The sequence below is a fragment of the Nycticebus coucang genome, chromosome 15 (genome assembly GCF_027406575.1).
Source record: "Nycticebus coucang isolate mNycCou1 chromosome 15, mNycCou1.pri, whole genome shotgun sequence".
Taxonomy (NCBI): Eukaryota; Metazoa; Chordata; class Mammalia; order Primates; family Lorisidae; genus Nycticebus; species Nycticebus coucang.
The window spans coordinates 94,519,277-94,541,612 of NC_069794.1; the positions used below are offsets into that span (position 1 = coordinate 94,519,277).

Sequence of the window (22,336 nt, forward strand, 5' to 3'; positions counted from 1 at the left end):
AGAGTGGAATTGCTGGGTCATCTACACCCGTGTACTCCACCCCACACCCATGGTGACTACATGTACCACCATGCCCACCCCAATATAACGTGGGTCACACATTGTATTTAGCATTTTGAGGAAATGCCACACTATTTGCCAGAGCAGTTGCTCTATTTTTATATTCATCCTTTTGTAGTTATATTTCACTCATCGTGGGAGTTTCCTCTCTGAAATGTCATGAGAAGATAGGGTCTGCCCTGTCATCATATGTATTTTTTTCAAGATATTTTAAAAAATAAATTAACACAGAAGAGGTTTAATAACTTGCCCTGCTTATTTAGCAGTAGTGTATTACATTTAGCAGTAGTGTATTACATTTAGCAGTAGTGTATTACATTTAGCAGTAGTGTATTACATTTAGCAACAACCGTAGGGCTGATCCCTGCTAGGTCTCTGCTCTGCATAGAAAGAAATTGAAACTTAGCTCTGCCAAGCTTTTGTACAGATGCACTTAAGGGCACGTAGAGCTCAGGAGAACGAATAGTTGAGAAAAGCCCTTTACACCGGTAGATGAAAGTAACGCAAGGTGAAGGCACATATGTGTATTCAGCAATAGAAGGGGCTTATAAAGTTGGCTGCACAGTTAGAACTACTTCAGGGGTGGGGGTTGAAAACGCTGATGCCTCTGCCCACCCCAGACTGATTTAATTAAAATCTCTGAAGATGTCCTGGGAATTTGTGTTTTTAAAACAGGTGATTCTGATGTACAGAATCTTGTACCAAATACTCAGGGCGTGGCAGCCAAGTTGAGAACCACTGTTGAGAACCACTGTTATCTATAAATAAAATTATTTTTAAAATTCTAACATCTTATTTATTATTTTTTTTGAGACAGTGTCTCACTCTGTTCCCCTGAGTAGAGTGCTGTGGTGTCACAGCCCACAGCAACCTCAAACTCTTGGGCTTGAGCGTCCTCTTGCCTCAGCCTCCCGAGTAGCTGGGACTATAGGCGTGTACCACCATGCCCAGCTAATTTTTTTTATTTTTAGTAGAGACAGGGTCTTGCTCTTGCTCAGACTGGTCTGGAAATCTCAGGTTCTAGCAATCCACCATCCTCAGCCTCCCAGAGTGCTAGGATTAAAGCTGCGCCCAGCCCCAGCATTTTATTTATTATTATGCACACATGTCCTTTATTTCCCAGGTTTTATCTTATTCATAACTTATATATACACGTTCTTCTTTCTACTTGCAAGGTCAATTTTAAGGGCTGCCATGCCCTGAGTATTTAGTACAAGATCTATGTCTTTTGTGTGCATGGAGGCAGAAGTTGTTTTCAAACCCTTAGGAAGTGCAGAAAATTCGTATAAATGGCTAAAACCCCAGAGGCAAAGCACATTCAGTCTTATTTTTCATCACCTGAGTTTTTCCTTTGTTATTTGTTAGTTTTTCATTTTTCATATCACGGCATTTTTTATTAGTAGGAGCAGAATGCTGACAGTTCTCCCATAAGCATCACTGAGGCTGACGTCTCATGTTCGTTCCCATGTATTACACACTAAAAACTTTTTTTTTTTTTTTTTTTTTGTAGAGACAGAGTCTCACTTTACTGCCCTTGGTAGAGTGCCGTGGCCTCACACAGCTCACAGCAACCTCCAACTCCTGGGCTTAAGCGATTCTCTTGCCTCAGCCTCCCAAGTAGCTGGGACTACAGGCGCCCGCCACAATGCCTGGCGATTTTTTGGTTGCAGTTTGGCCGGGGCCGGGTTTGAACTCGCCACCCTCGGTATATGGGGCCGGCGCCTTACTGACTGAGCCACAGGCGCCGCCCAACACACTAAAAACTTTTAAAATCTTACTCAATTCTGTCATCTTATATACCACTCTGGTACTTGTGAAACTTTAATTTTGACTTTAATGACAGGAATGGTAAAAAAGATTTCACTAAACGTTTGAAACCAGAAGTCTGAAGCACGTGCTGTTTTGGAGCATGCCTGGGGGTTCTGGGAGGAGTGGAGCTTGCTGTCAGCCTGTTAGTATCATTTGACTTTTTAAAAAGCCAATTACTTTGATTTTCAAAATATATTAAAAAATACGTATCTGCAAAAACATTGATTATGACAAATCAAGTACCCACAGCAGGAGTTGAGGGAAAGACTTTCCCTAGAGCAGTGATTTTCAACCAGTGTGCTGTGAGAGGACCTTAGGTGTGCCGCAAAAAATTTTAAAGATCATTCATTAAATTTTTTTCTTTCTTTTTTTTGAGACAGACTCTCACTATGTTGCCCTGGGTACAGTGCCTTGGAGTTACAGCTCACAGCAACCTCAGACTCCTGGGCTTAAGTGATTCTTTTGCCTCAGCCTTCCAAGTAGCTGGGACTAGAGGTGCCTGTCCCAATGCCCAGCTATTTTTTCGTTATAGTTGTCATTGTTGTTTGGAAGACCCGGGCTGGATTTGAACCCGCCAGCTGTGGTATATGTGGCTGGCGCCTTAGCCACTGAGCTACAGGCCCCAAACCAATTAAATTAGTTTTGTTTTGAAAGAAGTTCAAAGCACATTAAGTATATTCTTTTTTTTCTCTTTTTTTTGATCAACATAATTTAAATGTACCACAAAAGTTTAACTATAGGTTCAAGGGTGCCATGAGATTAAAAAAGTCTGGAAAGCACTGCCCTAGAGGGGGCAGCTTTTTATTAATCTTGTGTACCTTTTCTCTGAACCACCATGAAATTAGGGAACAGTATCTTAAGGACACCTCTAGAAAGAAAAATGAAAAATGACCAGACAGCTGACACACTTATAAAGTTAAAATAATTCCATATGCATTCAGTTGAGTTGGTAGTTTCTGATTTCTATCATCTTTCCTCATATCCACTTTTAAAGTTAAATATTTTACTTTTCAGTTTCAGGCAAATAGTTGGAAAAATCTTATCCTGAAAATATGTCAAGGACCCGTCAGTCCACTGCCCGCACATTATTCCTATGAGCTCCAGTATCTTGTCAAGCAGATGTTCAAAAGGAACCCTTCCCATCGCCCTTCAGCTACAACACTTCTCTCTAGAGGCAGCCTGGCTCGTGTTGTCCAAACATGCCTACCCCCTGAGGTATGAGACACCTTGGGCTGGCTGTGAACAGTTTTCAAGAGTATGGTAAAATGGTGTGTTGTTTTTTTTTTTTTTTTTTGTAGAGACAGAGTCTCACTGTACCGCTCTCGGGTAGAGTGCCGTGGCGTCACACGGCTCACAGCAACCTCTTAACTCTTTATTTATTTATTTATTTATTTATTTATTTATTTATTTATTTTTTGTAGAGACAGAGTCTCACTTTATGGCCCTCGGTAGAGTGCCGTGGCCTTACACAGCTCACAGCAACCTCCAACTCATGGGCTTAAGCGATTCTCTTGCCTCAGCCTCCGGAGCAGCTGGGACTACAGGCGCCCACCACAACTCCCGGCTATTTTTTGGTTGCAGTTTGGCCGGGGCTGGGTTCGAACTTGCCACCCGTGGCATATGGGGCCGGAGCCCTACTCACTGAGCCACAGGCACCGCCCAATGGTGTGTTGTTTTTAAGCACAATTACATGTTACACATGCTTGTGAAAATTCAAATGATGGGCTAGATGTGGTGGCAGGCTCCTGTAGTACCAGCTACTCAGGAGGGTCACTTGAGCCCAGGACTTTGAGGTTGCTGTGAGTTGTGATAAGACCACTGCACTCTAGCCTGGGCAACAGAGAGAGGCCCTCTCACTCTGCCAAAAAGAAAGAAATTCAAATGATGGAAAAGTGTATTAAAAACTAAAATGTTAAAACTTCCACCCTGTCCTCTTCTCTCCCACAAGGCTATTCCCTAAGTATAATCTTGGTTACAATTTACATATCCTTTCAGACCTTTTTGTAGACATAAATGTCTATATTTGTCTCTGTCTAAACTGTATGAATTATTTAAATGGCATTTTTATTTTTCAACTTCAAATATTACCGTGCTAAACAATAATGATGATTAAATGACAGGTATGGCATTGTCTCTAGAAAAGGGTATTTCATATCTTTAAATTTTCAACTTTGCATTTCAGGTCATCGTAGAATATGGAGAACAGGTATTAGAAGAAACCAAAAAATCTAAGCACAGCACACCAAGCAAAAAGGGTAAGGATTTTGGAAGGCTTACTTGTTGTTAAGTGCTCTTTTAAAAATATAACTGAAAAGAAAAATATAATTTTCAAGTTACTCAATATTGTTATCACAGATACCCCTCCAAACAAAATTTTCCTTTTGTTACTCCAGACATAATTCTATATTGCCTCTTACCTTTTAAGTTTGTTTAATTTAATCTTTTTCCCTGGAAAAATAGGTATCCCCAACCATAGTTTGGTCCTTTTAGTGGTGGAGAGATTGTTCATTATTAGTACCATATATACTAATGGTACTTGTCCTGGGTCAGGTAGAGGCTTCTGTGGGCTGGCCCAGGAATCTAACCAGGAATCTAATCTAATCTCCTGACACTAATCTTGCAGGAAAATGTATCCCCAAGTTTCTGAAGAACTCTTGTTCTTTTAAAAAACAGAGTCTTGGGTGGCGCCTGTGGCTCAGTGGGTAGAGTGCCGGCCCCATATACCGAGGGTGGTGGGTTCAAACCCAGCCCTGGCTGAACTGCAACAAAAAAGTAGCTGGGCGTTGTGGCGGGCGCCTGTAGTCCCAGCCACTCGGGAGGCTGAGACAAGAGGTTCACCTAAGCCCAGGAGTTGGAGGTTGCCGTGAGCTGTGTGATGCCACGGCACTCTACCGAGGGTGATAAAGTGAACTCTGTCTCTACCAAAAAAAAAAAAAGCCTCTTCTAGTGTGATCTGTGGACTTGGGGTGACAGTGATGTGTCAGTGTAGGCTTGTTGGTTATGACAGTGTGGGGAGCTGATGCGGGAGGTTCAGTGAGGGGGCCGGGGGCATGTGGGAGTCTCAGTACTCTCTGATTTATTTTGCTATGAACCCAAAACTGTGCCCTCTGAAAACTAATTTATTTTTTTAAATTTTTATTAATTAAAAACAAATCCAGTTTTAAAAGTTGGGAACCATCCACATAATAGCTGCATAAAATGTTCATACATTGGGAGGCGCCTGTGGCTCAAAGGAGTAGGGCGCCAGCCCCATATGCCAGAGGTAGCAGGTTCAAACCCAGCCCCAGCCAAAAACTGCAAAAAAAAGAAAAAAAAAAATGTTCATTCATCTGTAGTTTATCCTGAGCAGATATCAAATTTAATTTATCTGTTTGGAAGTTGTTATCTCTGAATTTTCTCACAGCTATTGTTATTCCTTTTCATTTGTCATCAATGACTTCCTTTCTGAAGGAACCCAACAAAGTTAGCAGATACGAACAGAATAAGGGAGAAGAGTTAGTATAAAACTTGTGCCCTGTGGGGACTTGTGCAGCCCTGTATTGCTGCTTGGTGTCCTGGTGTTAGGTTCGAATGAAGGAAACACTGTGGAGACTCTGTTGTGTCTTAAAGTTAACTTTTTTTTTTTTTTTTGCAGTTTTTGGCCAGGGCTGGGTTTGAACCTGCCACCTCCGGCATATGCGGCCAGTGCCCTACTCCTTTGAGCCACAGGCACCTCCCTTAAAGTTAAGTTTTAACTGTTATTTTTGGAAAGGTAACCCCTATAGTCTTAGAATTCAAACTTTTCTCCATTACTTAAGAGATAGCCAGTTGTCTTTTGTTTTGCCACTTTGCTTCAGTATTAATTTTACTTTAGATACTATCTTGTAGCTTTTTTTTTTTTTTAGAGACAGAGTCTTACTTTACTGCCCTCAGTAGAGTGCCGTGGTGTCACACTGCTCACAGCAACCTCCAACTCCTGGGCTCAGGAGATTCTCTTGCCTCAGTCTCCCAAGTAGCTGGGCCTACAGGCGCCCGCCACGACGCCCGGCGATTTTTTTGTTGCAGTTTGGCCGGGGCTGGGTTTGAACCCACCACCCTCGGCATATGGGGCCGGCGCCCTACCCACTGAGCCACATATGCCTCCCTATCTTGTAGCATTTGTTCACACCCAAAAATACTGGGAAATTTGTTTTAAAACACTGGGCAAGAGAAAAGAGAAGTTTCAAGATAGTTTGGAAAAGTAGTTTTCCAGTTGTTGAAAAGAAAGGAATAAAGTAGTTTATTAGGTAATAAACCCAGCCTCCTGAGTTAGAGAAATGCCACCATTTGGGGATCATGTGTCCCGTAGCATCTCCAGTTTAGCCCGTAGAGAGTGAGACCAGAGCAGTGAGGTGCAGGGATCCCATCTGACTTGCTCACTCCTGCATTCTCCGTGCTTATCATCATAAATGTTCAATAGAGATTTTTTTAAAATGTTGTATGAATAAGGGACATGAACTGGAGGGCTCTGCAAGAGGAAAATGAGGCAGGAGCTGTCCCTGCCAAAGGGATCCATTGCCAGAGTTCTCCCCTGACTCCTGCCGGTCCCTTGTGAGGGCACAAACAGCTCACTTCTTGTTGGGGACACCTATTCCACCTGCTGTGACAGCTGTCAGGAAAAGCAGACTCCACTCGCATGCTCTAAGGAGGATAGCAACCTTCACGTATGCAGAGTATTAGCTCTTAGTGCTAAATAGTTGGCACAGTGAATAGAGATGCATTTTAACTTTCAGATTTTGACATTGGGAATAAAAAAACAGAAATAGCCTCTCTCAACAGCTGAGGCACATCAGTAGGTGATCGCAGCTTGTTATCACTATAGCCGAGGTACATCAGTAGTTGATTGCAGCTTGGTGTCCCTGTAGCTGAGGTACGTCACGAGGTGATTGCAGCTTGGTGTCCCTGTAGCTGAGGTACATCACGAGGTGATTGCAGCTTGGTGTCCCTGTAGCTGAGGTACGTCACTAGGTGATCGCAGCTTGGTATCCCTGTAGCCGAGGTATGTCGCTAGGTGATCACAGCTTGGTATTTCTATTTAGAATAGCAAGTAGCTTTCATTCTTTTACTTTATTTTTTATTTTTTTATTTATTTTTTGAGCCAGAGTCTCAAGCTGTCACCCTGGGTAGAGTGCTGTGGCTTCATAGCTCACAGCAACCTCCAACTTGGGCTTAAACAATTCTCTTGCCCCAGTTTTTCTGGTTTTTTTTAGTAGAGATGGGGGTCTCACCTTTGTTCAGGCTGGTCTCGATCTCATGAACTCAGGCAATCCACCTGCCTCGGCTTCCCAGAGTGCAAGGATTATAGACATGAGCCACCGTGCCCACCCTGTTCTTTGACTTTAAAACCATTACCTGTCTCTCAAGGTTTATGTAGATCGCATTAAGAACTTAATGAAGTCTTTCTGACTTCATGAAGAAGACTGCCATGGCAATTGCAACAACAACAAAAATAAACAAATGGGACTTCATTAAACTGAAAAGCTTCTGTACAGCTAAGGAGACAATAACCAAAGCAAAGAGACAACCTACACCATGGGAAAGGATATTTGCATATTTTCAATCAGACAAAAGCTTGATAACTAAGATCTATAGAGAACTCAAATTAATCCACATGAAAAAAGCCAACAATCCCATATATCAATGGGCAAGAGACATGAATAGAAGATGACAGACGAATGGCTAACACATGAAAAAATGTTCATCATCTCTATATATTAGAGAAATGCAAATCAAAACATCCCTGAGATATCATCTAACCCCAGTGAGAATGGCCCACATCACAGAATCTCAAAACTGCAGATGCTGGCGTGGATGTGGAGAGAAGGGAACACTTTTTTTTTTTTTTTTTTTTTTAGAGACAGGGTCTCCCTTTATGGCCCTTGGTAGAGTGCCGTGGCCTCACACAGTTCACAGCAACCTCCAACTCCTGGGCTTAAGCGATTCTCTTGCCTCAGCCTCCCAAGTAGCTGGGACTACAGGCACCCGCCACAACGCCCGGCTATTTTTGGGTTGCAGTTTGGCCGGGGCCGGGTTTGAACCCGCCACCCTCGGTATATGGGGCCGGCGCCTTACCGACTGAGCCACAGGCGCCGCCCCGAGAAGGGAACACTTTTACACTGCTGGTGGGACTGCAAACTAGTACAACCTTTCTGGAAGGAAGTATGGAGAAACCTCAAAGCACTCAAGCTAGACCTCCCATTTGATCCTGCAATCCCATTACTGGGCATCTACCCAGAAGGAAAGAAATCCTTTTATCATAAGGACACTTGTACTAGACTGTTTATTGCAGCTCAATTTACAATCGCCAAAATGTGGAAACAGCCTAAATGCCCACCAACCCAGGAATGGATTAACAAGCTGTGGTATATGTATACCATGGAATACTATTCAGCCATTAAAAAAAATGGAGACTTTACATCCTTCGTGTTAACCTGGATGGACGTGGAAGACATTATTCTTAGTAAAGCATCACAAGAATGGAGAAGCATGAATCCTATGTACTCAATTTTGATATGAGGACAATTAATGACAATTATGGTTATGGGGGGGAAACAGAAAGAGGGAAGGAGGGAGGTGGGTGGGGCCTTGGTGTGTGTCACACTTTATGGGGGCAAGACATGATTGCAAGAGGGACTTTACCTAACAATTGCAATCAGTGTAACCTGGCTTATTGTACCCTCAATGAATCCCCAACAATAAAAAAAAAAAAAAAAAGGACTTAATGAAGTCTTTCTTTCTTTTTTTTTTTTTTTTTTTTGAGGCAGTCTCAAGCTGTTGCCCTGGGTAGAATGCTATGGCATCTCCAACTCTTGGGCTGAAGCGATCCTCTTGCCTCAGTTTTTCTGTTTTTAGTAGAGACCAGGTCTTGCTTTTGCTCGAGCTAGTGTTGAACTCCTGAGATCAAGCAATCCACCTGCCTTGGCCTCCCCTAGTGTTAGGATTATAGGCGCGAGCCACCCCGTACCCAGCCTAACTTAATGAGTCTTTCAGTGCTTTCTTTTTGTACCTTCTCTCTCTCTCTTTTTTGAAGCAGATTCTAGCAGAATCAGGATAGCTTTGGGAAATGAAGCAAACATGGTGGTAAGTGCTTTAAAATTAAATTTATGAAACGTCTGTCTACTGGGTACCGGGTACTGGGTACCCTTAAGTGCAGTGAGATATTTGGAAGACTGCGATCTGGATGCTTCATTTAAGTGGCTCATGTGCAGTAATCTGGAGCTTTGTCCTGCACTGCCAGGTCAGCCACCTCAGATTAACCACTTACTGTGTTTGGAGTTTTTATTATTTAAAATTTTTAGAGACATCTTAGGATCTTGCTATACTAGCCAGGCCAGTCTGAAACTCCTGGCCCAGCCTCCTGAGTCGCTGGGACTCTAAGTGTACACCATGACACCCAGCTTATTGTGCTTATTTTAAAATTTTTTTTAATTTTTTTTTTTTTAATTTTTTGGCTGGGGCTGGGCTTGAACCCGCCACCCTCCGTATATGGGGCCGGAGCCCTACTCCTTGAGCCTTCCTTTAAATTTTTAATTGTTAATGGCAGATGTGAGAGAACTCTGTCCTGCTTTTGGTCATGAATATCTTGTTTTAGCCTGGCTTTTCAATTGTTTGTTATTGTGGTAAGATATGTGTATAACATAAAATTTGCCATTTGAGCTAATTTTTAAGTGTTCAATTCAATGACATTAATTATATTCATAATGTTGTACAGCCGTCACTATTATCTATTTCTAAAACTATCATCCCAGACAGAAACTCTGTACTTACAATTCAGCAATAGCTTCCCTTTCCACCACGCCAGCCCCTGTAGCCTCTGAATTCCTTTCTGTCTCTGTGGTTCTGCCTGTTCTCGATAATCTGGTCAGTGGGATCGCACCGTATTCACTGTGTGTGGCCTCTGTTATTTTTAATGCACGATGTTTTCAAGGTTCCTCTCTGTTGCAGAGTGTGTCAGAATTGCATTCCTTTTATAACAGCTGAATAACATTTACATTACTATTTTGTATTACCATTTTTTCTGTTCAAAACTCGTAGTGCTTCTGTTATCTCACAAACCATTTTTCAACCCGGCACTCAAAGTCCAATTTGTCTTGTCCGGCCCTGGGCAGCTGTGATGCTGTTTTATACTGAAGGTGCCACAAAGTTGTGAATAGTAATGTCATGCCTAGCTTAGGAAATCATGTACTAGTAGTGATTATTTTCCTTCAATATTTTAATTCAATAAAGGAAGAGATTTTCTGACAACAAATTATTCTATTATGTGGAATGTACCAGTTTTTAAACGTGTAACTTGTTGGAATGAACCTTAGATTATAAATAGCAGCTTATCACCATTACCTTGCTACAAATGGAATATATTCTGCTCCTGTACTTTTTCTTCTTTTCCTGGTAATAGCTGGGTTTTTAATTTTTCTAGTTTTATAGAATTATGTTATAATTTACATGGAATAAGTTTTACCCATTTTTTAGCATACAATTTGATGAATTTTGGTAATTGTATTACATAGCCATATAATCACTGCCACGATAGTTGCATTCCTCTACAAAGTTTCTGCATGCCCCTTTGCAGAAGGTCCTGAACCTCCTGTGGGCAGCCACCACTGTACTGAATACTACGAGCAGTGGCCACAGCGATTTGTGTTCACAGAAGGAAAAGAGTGCAGTACGTAAACAGAATGGAGAAAAGGCCAGAAAGTCAGTCAGATAACAGAGAACTTGAGGCAGGCAGAGAGTCAGGCACAGGGGAGCCCAGACTGAAGAAGGTGCAGCTGCGGGAGCCGGGAGGGAGGCTGCTGCTTCCCTAGGGGGCTTTGAAATCACTGCCACAGGGAACCAGCGCTGTTATGTGATAGAGATTTTTGTGTCCTCTTGATTGTGGGAAAGAGAAGTTTGAGAACAACTATGTAGGAATAAGAAAACTCAGTATGCGAGCCGAAGCCTACTGCTTATTTATTCATTGAACAAATAATTGAAAACCACTATGTCTGAGACTACCTAGGTACTAAATCTGTATTCCTTCTGGGAATATATGCAGATTTAGTTAAAAAAAACTATAATAGATAGTGTTACTACATGAAGTACATCAAGGGCTTCGATAATCTGAAAAAGCAATGGATTAAGTGGGAACATTTTGACCACGTATGAGGTCCTGCCCGGAATGCATCCAGCCATGTTTGTCTTTATTTTTCATATTACATGGCTGATACTTTCTGATACTTCCCTCATATAGCAACTTTATAAAATATCTCATTTTGATATTACAACATGAAAAGCCCAGTGGAGCCAACCATAATAAAATTTTCTATTCTTTTCCTTAATAAAGACCTATGAAATATCTCTGTCATTTTTGTGTATCTTCTTTGATTTGGGGGGATGGGGGGGGGAAATCTTAAGATTTCTTCTGTTGCCCTCAGTAGATTGCCTTGTCACAACTCGCAGCAACCTTAAACTCCTGCGCTCAAGTGATCCTCTTACCTCAGTCTCTAAGTAGCTGGGTGCCTACACCACCCAGCTAATTTTTCTCCTTTTAGTAGAGATGGGGTCTTGCTTTTTCTCAGGCTGGTCTTGAATTCCTGAGTTCAAGCGATCCACCTGCCTCGGCCTGTCAGAGTGCTGGGATTACAGGCCTGAGGCCCCCACACCTGGCTGCCTTCTTCATATTTTTGATCACTGATGTTAATGGCTGTTTATGTATATAGCTATTAATGTATGTTTACACAGATGTAGGTTAGTGGTTGTTAATATGCATGTATGTATGTATATGGTCGTTAGTAGGTCTATATGATGTAATATACAAGTATTTGGGCTTCTGTGACTATTCATGTTAATTAATTCATTAATTTTTGTTTAAAATGAGAATAGCTGACTTTGCATATCTGTTGACCTTTTTGTAGCAATTCAAGCATTAATCAGAACTTTTAATCTTTTTTAAAGCAAGAGGAAGAACAAGGTAGAAAATGTAGCCATCGTGGTTTAGAAAGCGTTAATAAAAATGTGGTTGGAAGAGCATTGGGGAAAGTAAGCAGAGAAGAAAAGGGTAAGTGACTAAAATTCTAATCGTTGCGTAGGTGGGAGTTGGGGAATATGGAAGGAGCACCGATTTTCAGGTTACTAGGTCTTAGGGATCACGAGCAAGTGTACAGCAGATGCTTGTTTGCTTGGCTAGTAATTTATTTAAAATGTTGCTGGAATATTTTATATTCCCACACACAAAAAAGAGGCTAGTGTTTAGAGCCATTAGGAAAAGTAGAATTTGTTGCGCTACCGCCATGAAAAGCACAGCACACTGTGTGGGTAAGTCCCTCAGGGCCTTGTCCTTAGACAGTGTGTAATAGGTAACTATTTGCATATTATGGATAGTTTCTTGAAATTCAGTCACTTTATTCATTTTACCTTTTCACTTTGGATTTTTTTTCATTTCCTTTACTACTTAGGTTCGAAAGAACATTGTTGCTAGATCTGAGTTTAAAAGAGAAAAATATGAATACTACCATATTATTAGAGTATATGTGTGGATAGAGAGGAAAAATAATATGCTTAGCATTCCTTTTTTTATACTTAAAATCAGGTAATGTATCAGTCAATCTGAGAAAAGCCGGTTCACCAAGCCCCCAGAGGCGAAAATGGGAGAAAAATCCACCCAATACAACTCATACAGCTTTGGAAAACTTACCCATTCTTACCTCCAGTTTAACAGCAGAGGATCATAGAGGTTAGTGGTGAGATTGAAGACTCTTATTTGATTATAGAATGTTTTCTAGGTTTTTTCTTTAATGTTTGTGAAGGGTATTTAGCACGCTCATACAAGCAAGTGAAACATTTTAGATGAGGGTCAAATATAACTAACTTTGCTTGAAATACCATCTGAAAGATAGATGCAGAAAAAAAAATTTTTTAATTTGGCACTAATTTTTATCTTTTCACAACTAGGTGGTTCTGCAATAAAGTACAGCGAAAATAATACTCGTAAGCAGTGGCTCAAAGAGACCCCCGATACCTTGTTGAACATTCTTAAGAACGCTGATCTCAGCTTGGCATTTCAAACATACACAATATATAGACCAGGTAATTCATACCTGTTATGTGATCATGGAAATCCTTTGAATGTGGCTGTCTTGAGCTCCTGATCTCGAGCAGGCCACTCGCCTCAGCCTCACAGAGTGCTGGGATCACAGGCGTGAGCTGCCGTTTCTGGCTTATCTGCTTATTTTAATAATCATGCTGCTACTTTAAGACTAGCCCATTTTTACCTTGCAAATACACCGTTACTTTAGTGACAATTCTTAAGATTTCTTTTGTTGTCTACTTGATTCTGTTATATTGAGTAGAGCTCAAAAGGTGAACAATTAGGATTTGATTTTTAACTTTTTTCTATGGACATTTCTACTAAAATTACATAAAATAACATTTTATAATACCATTCTTTGGAATTTAGGCCAATGGACTAAGGATGTATGTCTGTAAGTAATTTTGATATTTCAGTTACTAAACCACGTGGCTAGGGTTAAAATCTAAGATAAATTATACCAAGTAGAGCATCTAATGGTACGGCAAGTCTTAACGATATTGTAACAGATTTAGTCGTATTTGTTTATTTGGTAACTATTTATTGAGTGCCTACTGAATATGATATTAAGATAAAAACAAAACAACTAATATTTATAAATAAAAATAAGAGATAATTTCAAAAAGCAGATCATGCCAAATCTTATAGACAATAGAAAAAGAAGAAATACTTCAGAATCATTCTACTTAATCTGGATAACCTGATACTAAAATTGGAAAAAATATATTATTATAAAGGGGAAATTACCAACATCATTCACTTATAAATGAAAACACAATTCCTACCCAGAAGGATGAAGGAGCTCCTTACCTGGGGTGACAGCACAGAGAACTGCCGTGCTCTTCAGGGTGCGTGTCCGACAGAGCTGTGCGCAGGGTGTCATGGGAGTCCTGAGGAGACTAATTTAGCTGAGTCCTAGGAGCTTGAATTTCAAGTTAGCAGTTACAGATCCTGGCTTATGTTTGTGCTCTAGTGATGAAATCTTTGTCATTTTAGGAACGTCCCTGTTTAAAAAGTATATAGTGAGTTTGAAATGACTTTTACAAGGTTTAGCCTATATTTCTAATTAGTTTTTTATTCTGTAAGCAAAAAATCTAAAAGTAATCACTGCCTACAGAATTTTGTAAAAGCATGCAAATAGTCTTTTTTTCGTTCTCTCATTTTTCTCTCCTCCATTGTGCAAACTTGGGAGGGGAAAGCTCAAAGGCAAAAAAATTAACTGTAATCCAAATTCCAAATGCCTTAACATAGATCCTTACATTTGACTTTCAGTGCCTTAACATTAACTTATATTAACTTACATTTAACTTTCAATGCCTTAACACAGATCCTTATATTTGACTTTCAATGCCTTAACATTAACTTATATTTAACTTTCAATGCCTTAACATAGATTCTTATATTTGAAAAGTTTTATTGTAATTTCTGATGTTTTTTTCTCTTGAAGAAACCACTGTTTTTAAATTTAATCCATATACTGATGCTTCCTGGGCCTGTTTTGTGCCAAAAATTATTCTGGTTAATGTGAGGGAATACTTATAGAAGAAATAAGGAAGCATGTCTGTAATTAGCCAGCAAGCTTGTAGAGGATTTTAGCTGAAGTACGTGAAGTAAGTAAATCCTGTTTAAATGGGCATACCATCTGCTGATATTCCCCTGAAGGTTCAGAAGAGTTCTTGAAAGGCCCCCTGTCTGAAGACACAGACGCAGCAGACAGTGTCGATGGCGGCCACGATTCTGCCCGTCTGGATCCGGAGCGACTCCAGCCTGAGCTGGATGAGGAGGACACGTAAGTTGTGATATACTAGAGGGAGCTTGAGCTGGGCTGGGGAGGGGTGCCTGGAATTGAATTTAAACCATAAATTTGAACCATAATAATTTCAGGTTACTAGGAGCTTGTTGTATTACTTTCATCATAAATGAATATTTACATCTTTATCTTTTGTCTGGGATGGGTAACATGTTCCGATATTACAGAATTCCCCACTGAGCCCTTCATATGTGACCTTTCATCTTGGACTAGTCATTTTTTATATACTGGGTTTTACACTGAAAAAAATTTTAGAAACATGATGTGATCTTTTGGAAGAACTAACAATTATTTCTCTGTTCAGTTGCCTTGTGGAACTCACTTTTCAGAAACTTAAATACTCTAGTGGGATTCCGCTTTGAATCCATCAACAGACCCTTCCTGCTCCCCACTAGAGAGGCTGATCATCCCTGTTTTCTCGCAGGGACTTTGAGGAAGACGATGTCCACCCTGACTGGGTGTTAGCACTGCAGAGGAGAGCTGGACTGCAAGGCCTAGCTGATGGATAATGCCCAAGGAGGGCTTCCTGAGTCACACTGAAGAGACGCTTCCATGACAATTCATGTTGGAATCATAATTAGTTCTAATTAGTTCATGAAATGTGTATTTCCTTTGGAAGGAGAATGAAGATGGGGAAATGGTTAATGTTTAAAATAGTCCTTGATTGGTATCGTGGAGTGTAGAAAAAATCTAAAATTCCTATGAATTTTGGAATTCAAGGGAGAAGGTCTAGCAGACTGGAATGAGCATTGGGATTTGCATGACAGTAGGGCAGATATTGGATGCCAGCACTGCCACTGACTAGGTGTGTGATTGTGGGAAATGAACCTCTATGAGCCCCAATTTCCTCATCCAAAAGGAGGATGATAATGCCTACTTCAGAGATGCTGATCATAGACCAGCAGCCCTTAGTGTTATTATTTGCAATTGTGATTTGGGTTTATTACTGTGTAACTAACTCTTTGCACATTTCCTAAAGGGTTAAGGATCTAATATATTTAATCATAATATAACAATATGTGCAGTTTTTTTTATTACACCTGGTTATGGGTAGTTTGAAGACCTTTGCTCGCTATACCTTGCAGGGTATACAGAGGAACCAGGATGGAGGGCTGGCGGTGGGGAGAGTGGCGTGCGCTGTGATCTCTCAGAGGTGGGAGTCCTGGATGGAGGGCTCACAGTGGGGAGAGTGGCTTGCGCTGTGATCTCTCAGAGGTGGGAGTCCTGGATGGAGGGCTGGCGGTGGGGAGAGTGGCTTGCGCTGTTATCTCTCAGAGGTGGGAGTCCTGGATGGAGGGCTGGCGGTGGGGAGAGTGGCTTGCGCTGTGATCTCTCAGAGGTGGGAGTCCTGGATGGAGGGCTGGCGGTGGAGAGAGTGGCGTGCGCTGTGATCTCTCAGAGGTGGGAGTCTTGGATGGAGGGCTGGCGGTGGGGAGAGTGGCGTGCGCTGTGATCTCAGAGGTGGGAGTCCTGGATGGAGGGCTGGCGGTGGGGAGAGTGGCGTGCGCTGTGATCTCTCAGGTGGGAGTCCTGGATGGAGGGCTGGCGGTGGGGAGAGTGGCGTGCGCTGTGATCTCTCAGAGGTGGGAGTCCTGGATGGAGGGCTGGCGGTGGAGAGAGTGGCGTGCGCTGTGATCTCTCAGAGGTGGGAGTCTTGGATGGAGGGCTGGCGGTGGGGAGAGTGGCGTGCGCTGTGATCTCAGAGGTGGGAGTCCTGGATGGAGGGCTGGCGGTGGGGAGAGTGGCGTGCGCTGTGATCTCTCAGAGGTGGGAGTCCTGGATGGAGGGCTGGCGGTGGGGAGAGTGGCGTGCGCTGTGATCTCTCAGGTGGGAGTCCTGGATGGAGGGCTGGCGGTGGGGAGAGTGGCTTGCGCTGTGATCTCTCAGAGGTGGGAGTCCTGGATGGAGGGCTGGCGGTGGGGAGAGTGGCGTGCGCTGTGATCTCTCAGAGGTGGGAGTCCTGGATGGAGGGCTGGCGGTGGAGAGAGTGGCGTGCGCTGTGATCTCTCAGAGGTGGGAGTCCTGGATGGAGGGCTGGGGGTGGAGAGAGTGGCTTGCGCTGTGATCTCTCAGAGGTGGGAGTCCTGGATGGAGGGCTGGCGGTGGGGAGAGTGGCTTGCGCTGTGATCTCTCAGAGGTGGGAGTCCTGGATGGAGGGCTGGCGGTGGGGAGAGTGGCGTGCGCTGTGATCTCTCAGAGGTGGGAGTCCTGGATGGAGGGCTGGCGGTGGAGAGAGTGGCGTGCGCTGTGATCTCTCAGAGGTGGGAGTCTTGGATGGAGGGCTGGCGGTGGGGAGAGTGGCGTGCGCTGTGATCTCAGAGGTGGGAGTCCTGGATGGAGGGCTGGCGGTGGGGAGAGTGGCGTGCGCTGTGATCTCTCAGGTGGGAGTCCTGGATGGAGGGCTGGCGGTGGGGAGAGTGGCGTGCGCTGTGATCTCTCAGAGGTGGGAGTCCTGGATGGAGGGCTGGCGGTGGAGAGAGTGGCGTGCGCTGTGATCTCTCAGAGGTGGGAGTCTTGGATGGAGGGCTGGCGGTGGGGAGAGTGGCGTGCGCTGTGATCTCAGAGGTGGGAGTCCTGGATGGAGGGCTGGAGGTGGGGAGAGTGGCGTGCGCTGTGATCTCTCAGAGGTGGGAGTCCTGGATGGAGGGCTGGCGGTGGGGAGAGTGGCGTGCGCTGTGATCTCTCAGGTGGGAGTCCTGGATGGAGGGCTGGCGGTGGGGAGAGTGGCTTGCGCTGTGATCTCTCAGAGGTGGGAGTCCTGGATGGAGGGCTGGCGGTGGGGAGAGTGGCGTGCGCTGTGATCTCTCAGAGGTGGGAGTCCTGGATGGAGGGCTGGCGGTGGGGAGAGTGGCGTGCGCTGTGATCTCTCAGGTGGGAGTCCTGGATGGAGGGCTGGCGGTGGGGAGAGTGGCTTGCGCTGTGATCTCTCAGAGGTGGGAGTCCTGGATGGAGGGCTGGCGGTGGGGAGAGTGGCGTGCGCTGTGATCTTTCAGAGGTGGGAGTCCTGGATGGAGGGCTGGCGGTGGAGAGAGTGGCGTGCGCTGTGATCTCAGAGGTGGGAGTCCTGGATGGAGGGCTGGCGGTGGGGAGAGTGGCTTGCGCTGTGATCTCTCAGAGGTGGGAGTCCTGGATGGAGGGCTGGCGGTGGGGAGAGTGGCTTGCGCTGTGATCTCTCAGAGGTGGGAGTCCTGGATGGAGGGCTGGCGGTGGGGAGAGTGGCGTGCGCTGTGATCTCTCAGAGGTGGGAGTCCTGGATGGAGGGCTGGCGGTGGAGAGAGTGGCGTGCACTGTGATCTCTGAGGTGGGAGTCCTGGATGGAGGGCTGGCGGTGGGGAGAGTGGCGTGCACTGTGATCTCTCAGAGGTGGGCTCCTGTTGGTGACAAAGGAGTGAGGTCATAGGTGAGCAAATCGGGAAGTATCAGAAACTAGAGAGTGATATGGAATGATTTGGGGAGTGAAAGAACACGGGGCACTTATGTGCTGGGTCCTGTCATGGGTTAACTTCAGTTAATACTATGACATTATAGTGAGATGAGAGTTTTTTACTAAAGAAGAAACAGGCTTCTGCTACGGGATCTCACAGGGCTGTAAGCCTGGCTGGTATAGGGAACAGCACTGAAGGAAAGAATGAGGGGGAAATACAGCAGGGACACTAACAAGCATCTGCTGAAATCTGGAATAGACACATTGTTTAAAGATTTAACATTTTTAGTCTCTTTTTTTTTTTTTTTTTTTTTGAGACAGGTGTCACTCTTTTACCCTGGGCAGAGTGCCATGGTGTCATTGTAGCTCATAGTAACCTCACTGGGCTCAAGTGATCTTCTGCCTCAGCCTCCTAAGTAGCTGAGACGACAGGTGTCCCCCATAATGCTGGACTAGTTTTCCTATTTTTAGTAGAGATGGAGTCTCACTGTAGCTGAGGCTGGTCTTGAATTCCTGAGTTTAAGCAGTCTACTCATCTCAGTGTTAGGATTACAGGCATGAGCCACCGTGCCCAGCCCACATTTTTAATCTTAACACACAAAAACTGTGGTGCAGACCCCATCCTGCCAGGTGCTCTGTCCACCCTTAGACACCAGGCCCTCTTTAGTGCCCTGCGCTCCCTGCCCGTCCCCTGCTCCTTCCTCACTTTTCCAGGTGCTATGTAGACTGTCCCTCAGTTTGAGTGGTTATGATGTTTTTCTCATGATTGGAATGAGTTTGGGGAAAATCAAATTGTGCCCCTCTCATCACACCCCAGATGTGACACCGATGTAGCGTTACTGGTTAACATATTAACTGATACGCGAGTTATAAACTATTTGTCAAGTTTTCACATTACTTTTTTTTTTTTTTGAGACAGAACCTCAAGCTTTCGCCCTTGGTAGACTGCGCTGGTGTCACAACTCACAGCAACCTCAAAATCCTGGGCTTAAGCGATTCTCTTGCCTCAGCCTCCCAAGTAGCTGGGACTACAGGCGCCCGCCACAAGCCACTGGCTATTTTTTGGTTGTAGTTGTCATTGTTTGGCGCTGTCCAGGCCTGGGCTGGATTTGAACCTGTCAGCTCTGGTGTATGTGGCTGGCACCCTAGCTGCTTGAGCTATAGGCACCAAGCCACACATTACTTTTTTTTTTTGTTTGTTTGTTTTTTTTTGGCTGGGGCTGGATTTGAACCCGCCACCTCTGGCATATGGGACCGGCGCTCTACTCCTTGAGCCACAGGCACCGCCCCCACACATTACTTTTTACATTACTAATTTTCAAGGTTTTTTTAAAAGTAAATTTATTTAGTTAATGTGAGGGTGTAAACAGCCAGGTCAAAAAAATTGGTTTTGTTAGGTAGAGTCTCTCTGTGGTTAGTATCACACACAAAAGGTGTGCTAAGCCCCCCACCCTGTGCCCATTCAGTGAGAACACCCCAGGCTCCTTCCTCTCCCTCATAACCCCTCCCCCCAACTTGAATTGAAATGATTTTTTTCTCCTTTGTGGGCATGCATCAGATTGTATACTGGCTTCATTGTAGTATTGAGTACATTGGATGCTTGCTTTTCCAGTCTTATGATACTTTACTAAGAAGAATGTGTTTCAACTCCATCCAGGATATTACAAAAGATGTGACGTCACCACCTTTTTAATGGCTGAATAGTATTCTGTGGTGTGCATGTACCACAATTTGTTAATCCATTTTTGAGTTGATGGGAATTTAGGTTGTTTCCACATCTTGGCAATTATAAATTGAGCTTCCATGAACAATCTAGTGCAAATGTCCTTAGAATAAAATGATTTTTTTCTTTTCTTTTATTTTGTAGAGACAGAGTCTCACTGTACCACCCTCCGGTAGAGTGCTGTGGCATCACGCGGCTCATAGCAACCTCTAACTCTTGGGCTTATGCGATTCTCTTGCCTCAGCCTCCCAAGCAGCTGGGATTACAGGTGCCCGCCACAACACCCGGCTATTTTTTTGTTGCAGTTTGGCCGGGGCTGGGTTTGAACCTGCCACCCTCAGCATATGGGGCCGGCCCCGTACTCACTGAGCCACAGGCGCTGCCCAAAATGATTTTTTTTCTTCTGAGCAGATTGCCTAGTAGTGGGATTGCAGGGTCAAATGGGAGGTCTAATTTGAGATCTTTGAGGATTCTCCATACTTCTTTCCAAAGAGGCTGTATTAGTTTGCAGTCCCACCAACAGGGTGAGCGTGTTCCCCTCTCTCCACATCTGTGCCAGCATCTACAGCTTTGGGACTTTGTGATGTGGGCCATTCTCACTGGGGTTTGGTGGTATCTCAGGGTGGTTTTGATTTGCAGTTCTCTGATGATTAGGGACGATGAGCATTTTTCATGTGTTAGCCATTCATCTGTCTTCCTCTGAGAAGGTTCTGTTCATATCTCTTGCCCAGTGATCTATGGGATTGTTTGCTTTTTTGTGTTGATTAATTTGGGGTCTCTGTAGATCTGATTATCAGCCCTTTGTCCAATTTGTAATAGGCAAATATCTTTTCCCATTCTGAAGGTTGTCTTTTTGCTTTGGTTGTTGCCTGCTTAGCTGTACTGAAGCTTTTCAGTTTAAGTCCCATTTATGTATTTTTGTTGTTAATGCAATTGCCACAGAAATCTTCTTTATAAAATCTTTCCTCAGGCTGATATTTTTAAGTGTTTTTCCCACACTTTATCTGAGGATTTTTATTGTTTCATGCCTTAGATTTAAATTTTGTATCCACCTCGAATGAATTTTTGTGAGTGGTGATAGGTGCGGGTCCAGTTTCAGTCTTCTACATGTGAATATCCAGTTCTCCCAGCACCATTTATTGAATAGGGAGTCTTTCCCCCAGTGAATGTCCTTGTTTGGTTTATCAAAGGTCAGGTGGTTATAAGATGTTAGTTTCATCTCATGATTTTCTGTTTGGTTCCAAATGTCACTGTCTCTATTTTTGTGCTAGTACCACACTGTTTTGATCACTATGGACTTAGAGTATAGCCTGAAGTCTGATAGGGAGATATCCCCAGCTTTGTTTTTATTACTAAGAATTCCCTTGGCCATATGAGGCTTTTTCTGGATCCATACAAAATGAAGAATTATTTTTTCCAAATCTTGATAGTATGATGATGGTATTTTAATGGGGATTGCATTGAATCTATGGATTGCTTTGAGTAGTATAGATATCAATATTAACAATGTTGATTCTTCCCAGCCATGAGCATGGTATGTTCTTCCATTTGTTAATATCTTCTGCTATTTCTTTTCTTAGGGTTTCATAATTTTCTTTGTAGAGGTCCTTCACCTTAGTTAGGTATATTCCTAGGTATTTCATTTTTTTTGAACCTAGTGAGAAGGGAATTGTGTCCATGATTAGCTTCTGAACTTGGCTGTTGTTGGTATATACAAAGGCTACTGATTTGTAAGCATTGATTTTAAATCCTGAGACATTACTGTATTTTCTGATCACTTCCAGGAGTCTTGTGGTTGAGTCTTTGGGGTTCTGTAAGTGTAAGATCATGTCGTCAGCAAAGAGCGGGAGTTGGACCTCCTCTGCTCCCATTTGGATGCCCTTTATTTCCTTCTCTTGCTTGATTGCATTGGCGAGAACTTCAGCACTATGTTGAATAGTAATGTTGACAGAAGACAACCTTGTCTGGTTTCAGTTCTAAGGAGAAAAGCTTTCACTTTTACTCCATTCAATATGATAGTAGCTATGGTGCTCGCTTCGGCAGCACATATACTAAAATTGGAACGATACAGAGAAGATTAGCATGGCCCCTGCGCAAGGATGACACGCAAATTCGTGAAGCGTTCCATATTTAAAAAAAAAAAAATATGATAGTAGCTATGGGTTTCTCATAGATGGCTTCAGTCAGTTTAAGAAATATAACACCTATGCTTGTATTCTTAAGTGTTCTTGTTGGAAAAGGATGCTGAATTTCATCTGCATCTATTGAGAGGGTCTGATTTTCAAGTTTTATATTTTTATTGATATATGTTTTAGGATCATTTTGTTTTTAGTATTTTTATTCTATTTTCATAGTAAAACACTGTGGCCTCAAGGAAAAAATTTTTTTCTAGTGTGGCAGTCAATATGTTAAGGCAGTGTCTGCCCA

At 43.3% G+C, this 22,336-nt stretch overlaps 1 protein-coding gene and 1 non-coding gene across 4 annotated transcripts in view; both read left to right on the forward strand.

Moving 5' to 3' along the window:
* Positions 1–15,784, forward strand: part of NEK3 (NIMA related kinase 3) — a 30,523-nt gene extending 14,739 nt beyond the window's left edge. Inside the window, exons 10-17 of one of the 3 annotated variants that reach the window (XM_053563112.1) lie at positions 2,884–3,084; positions 4,052–4,124; positions 8,918–8,967; positions 11,821–11,923; positions 12,455–12,598; positions 12,817–12,951; positions 14,615–14,741; positions 15,187–15,784. In XM_053563112.1, coding sequence (XP_053419087.1) covers positions 2,884–3,084; positions 4,052–4,124; positions 8,918–8,967; positions 11,821–11,923; positions 12,455–12,598; positions 12,817–12,951; positions 14,615–14,741; positions 15,187–15,271 — 918 coding nt within the window. In that variant the 3' untranslated portion in view covers positions 15,272–15,784. The remainder of the gene's footprint in view (positions 1–2,883; positions 3,085–4,051; positions 4,125–8,917; positions 8,968–11,820; positions 11,924–12,454; positions 12,599–12,816; positions 12,952–14,614; positions 14,742–15,186) is intronic. The other 2 variants (XM_053563113.1, XM_053563114.1) reach the window with 2 other exon arrangements.
* Positions 15,785–21,936: 6,152 nt separating this feature from the next.
* LOC128567014 (U6 spliceosomal RNA) lies at positions 21,937–22,043 on the forward strand. The gene has a single exon (XR_008374690.1). It is a non-coding gene; the product is annotated as a U6 spliceosomal RNA (small nuclear RNA).
* Positions 22,044–22,336: the final 293 nt, after the last annotated feature.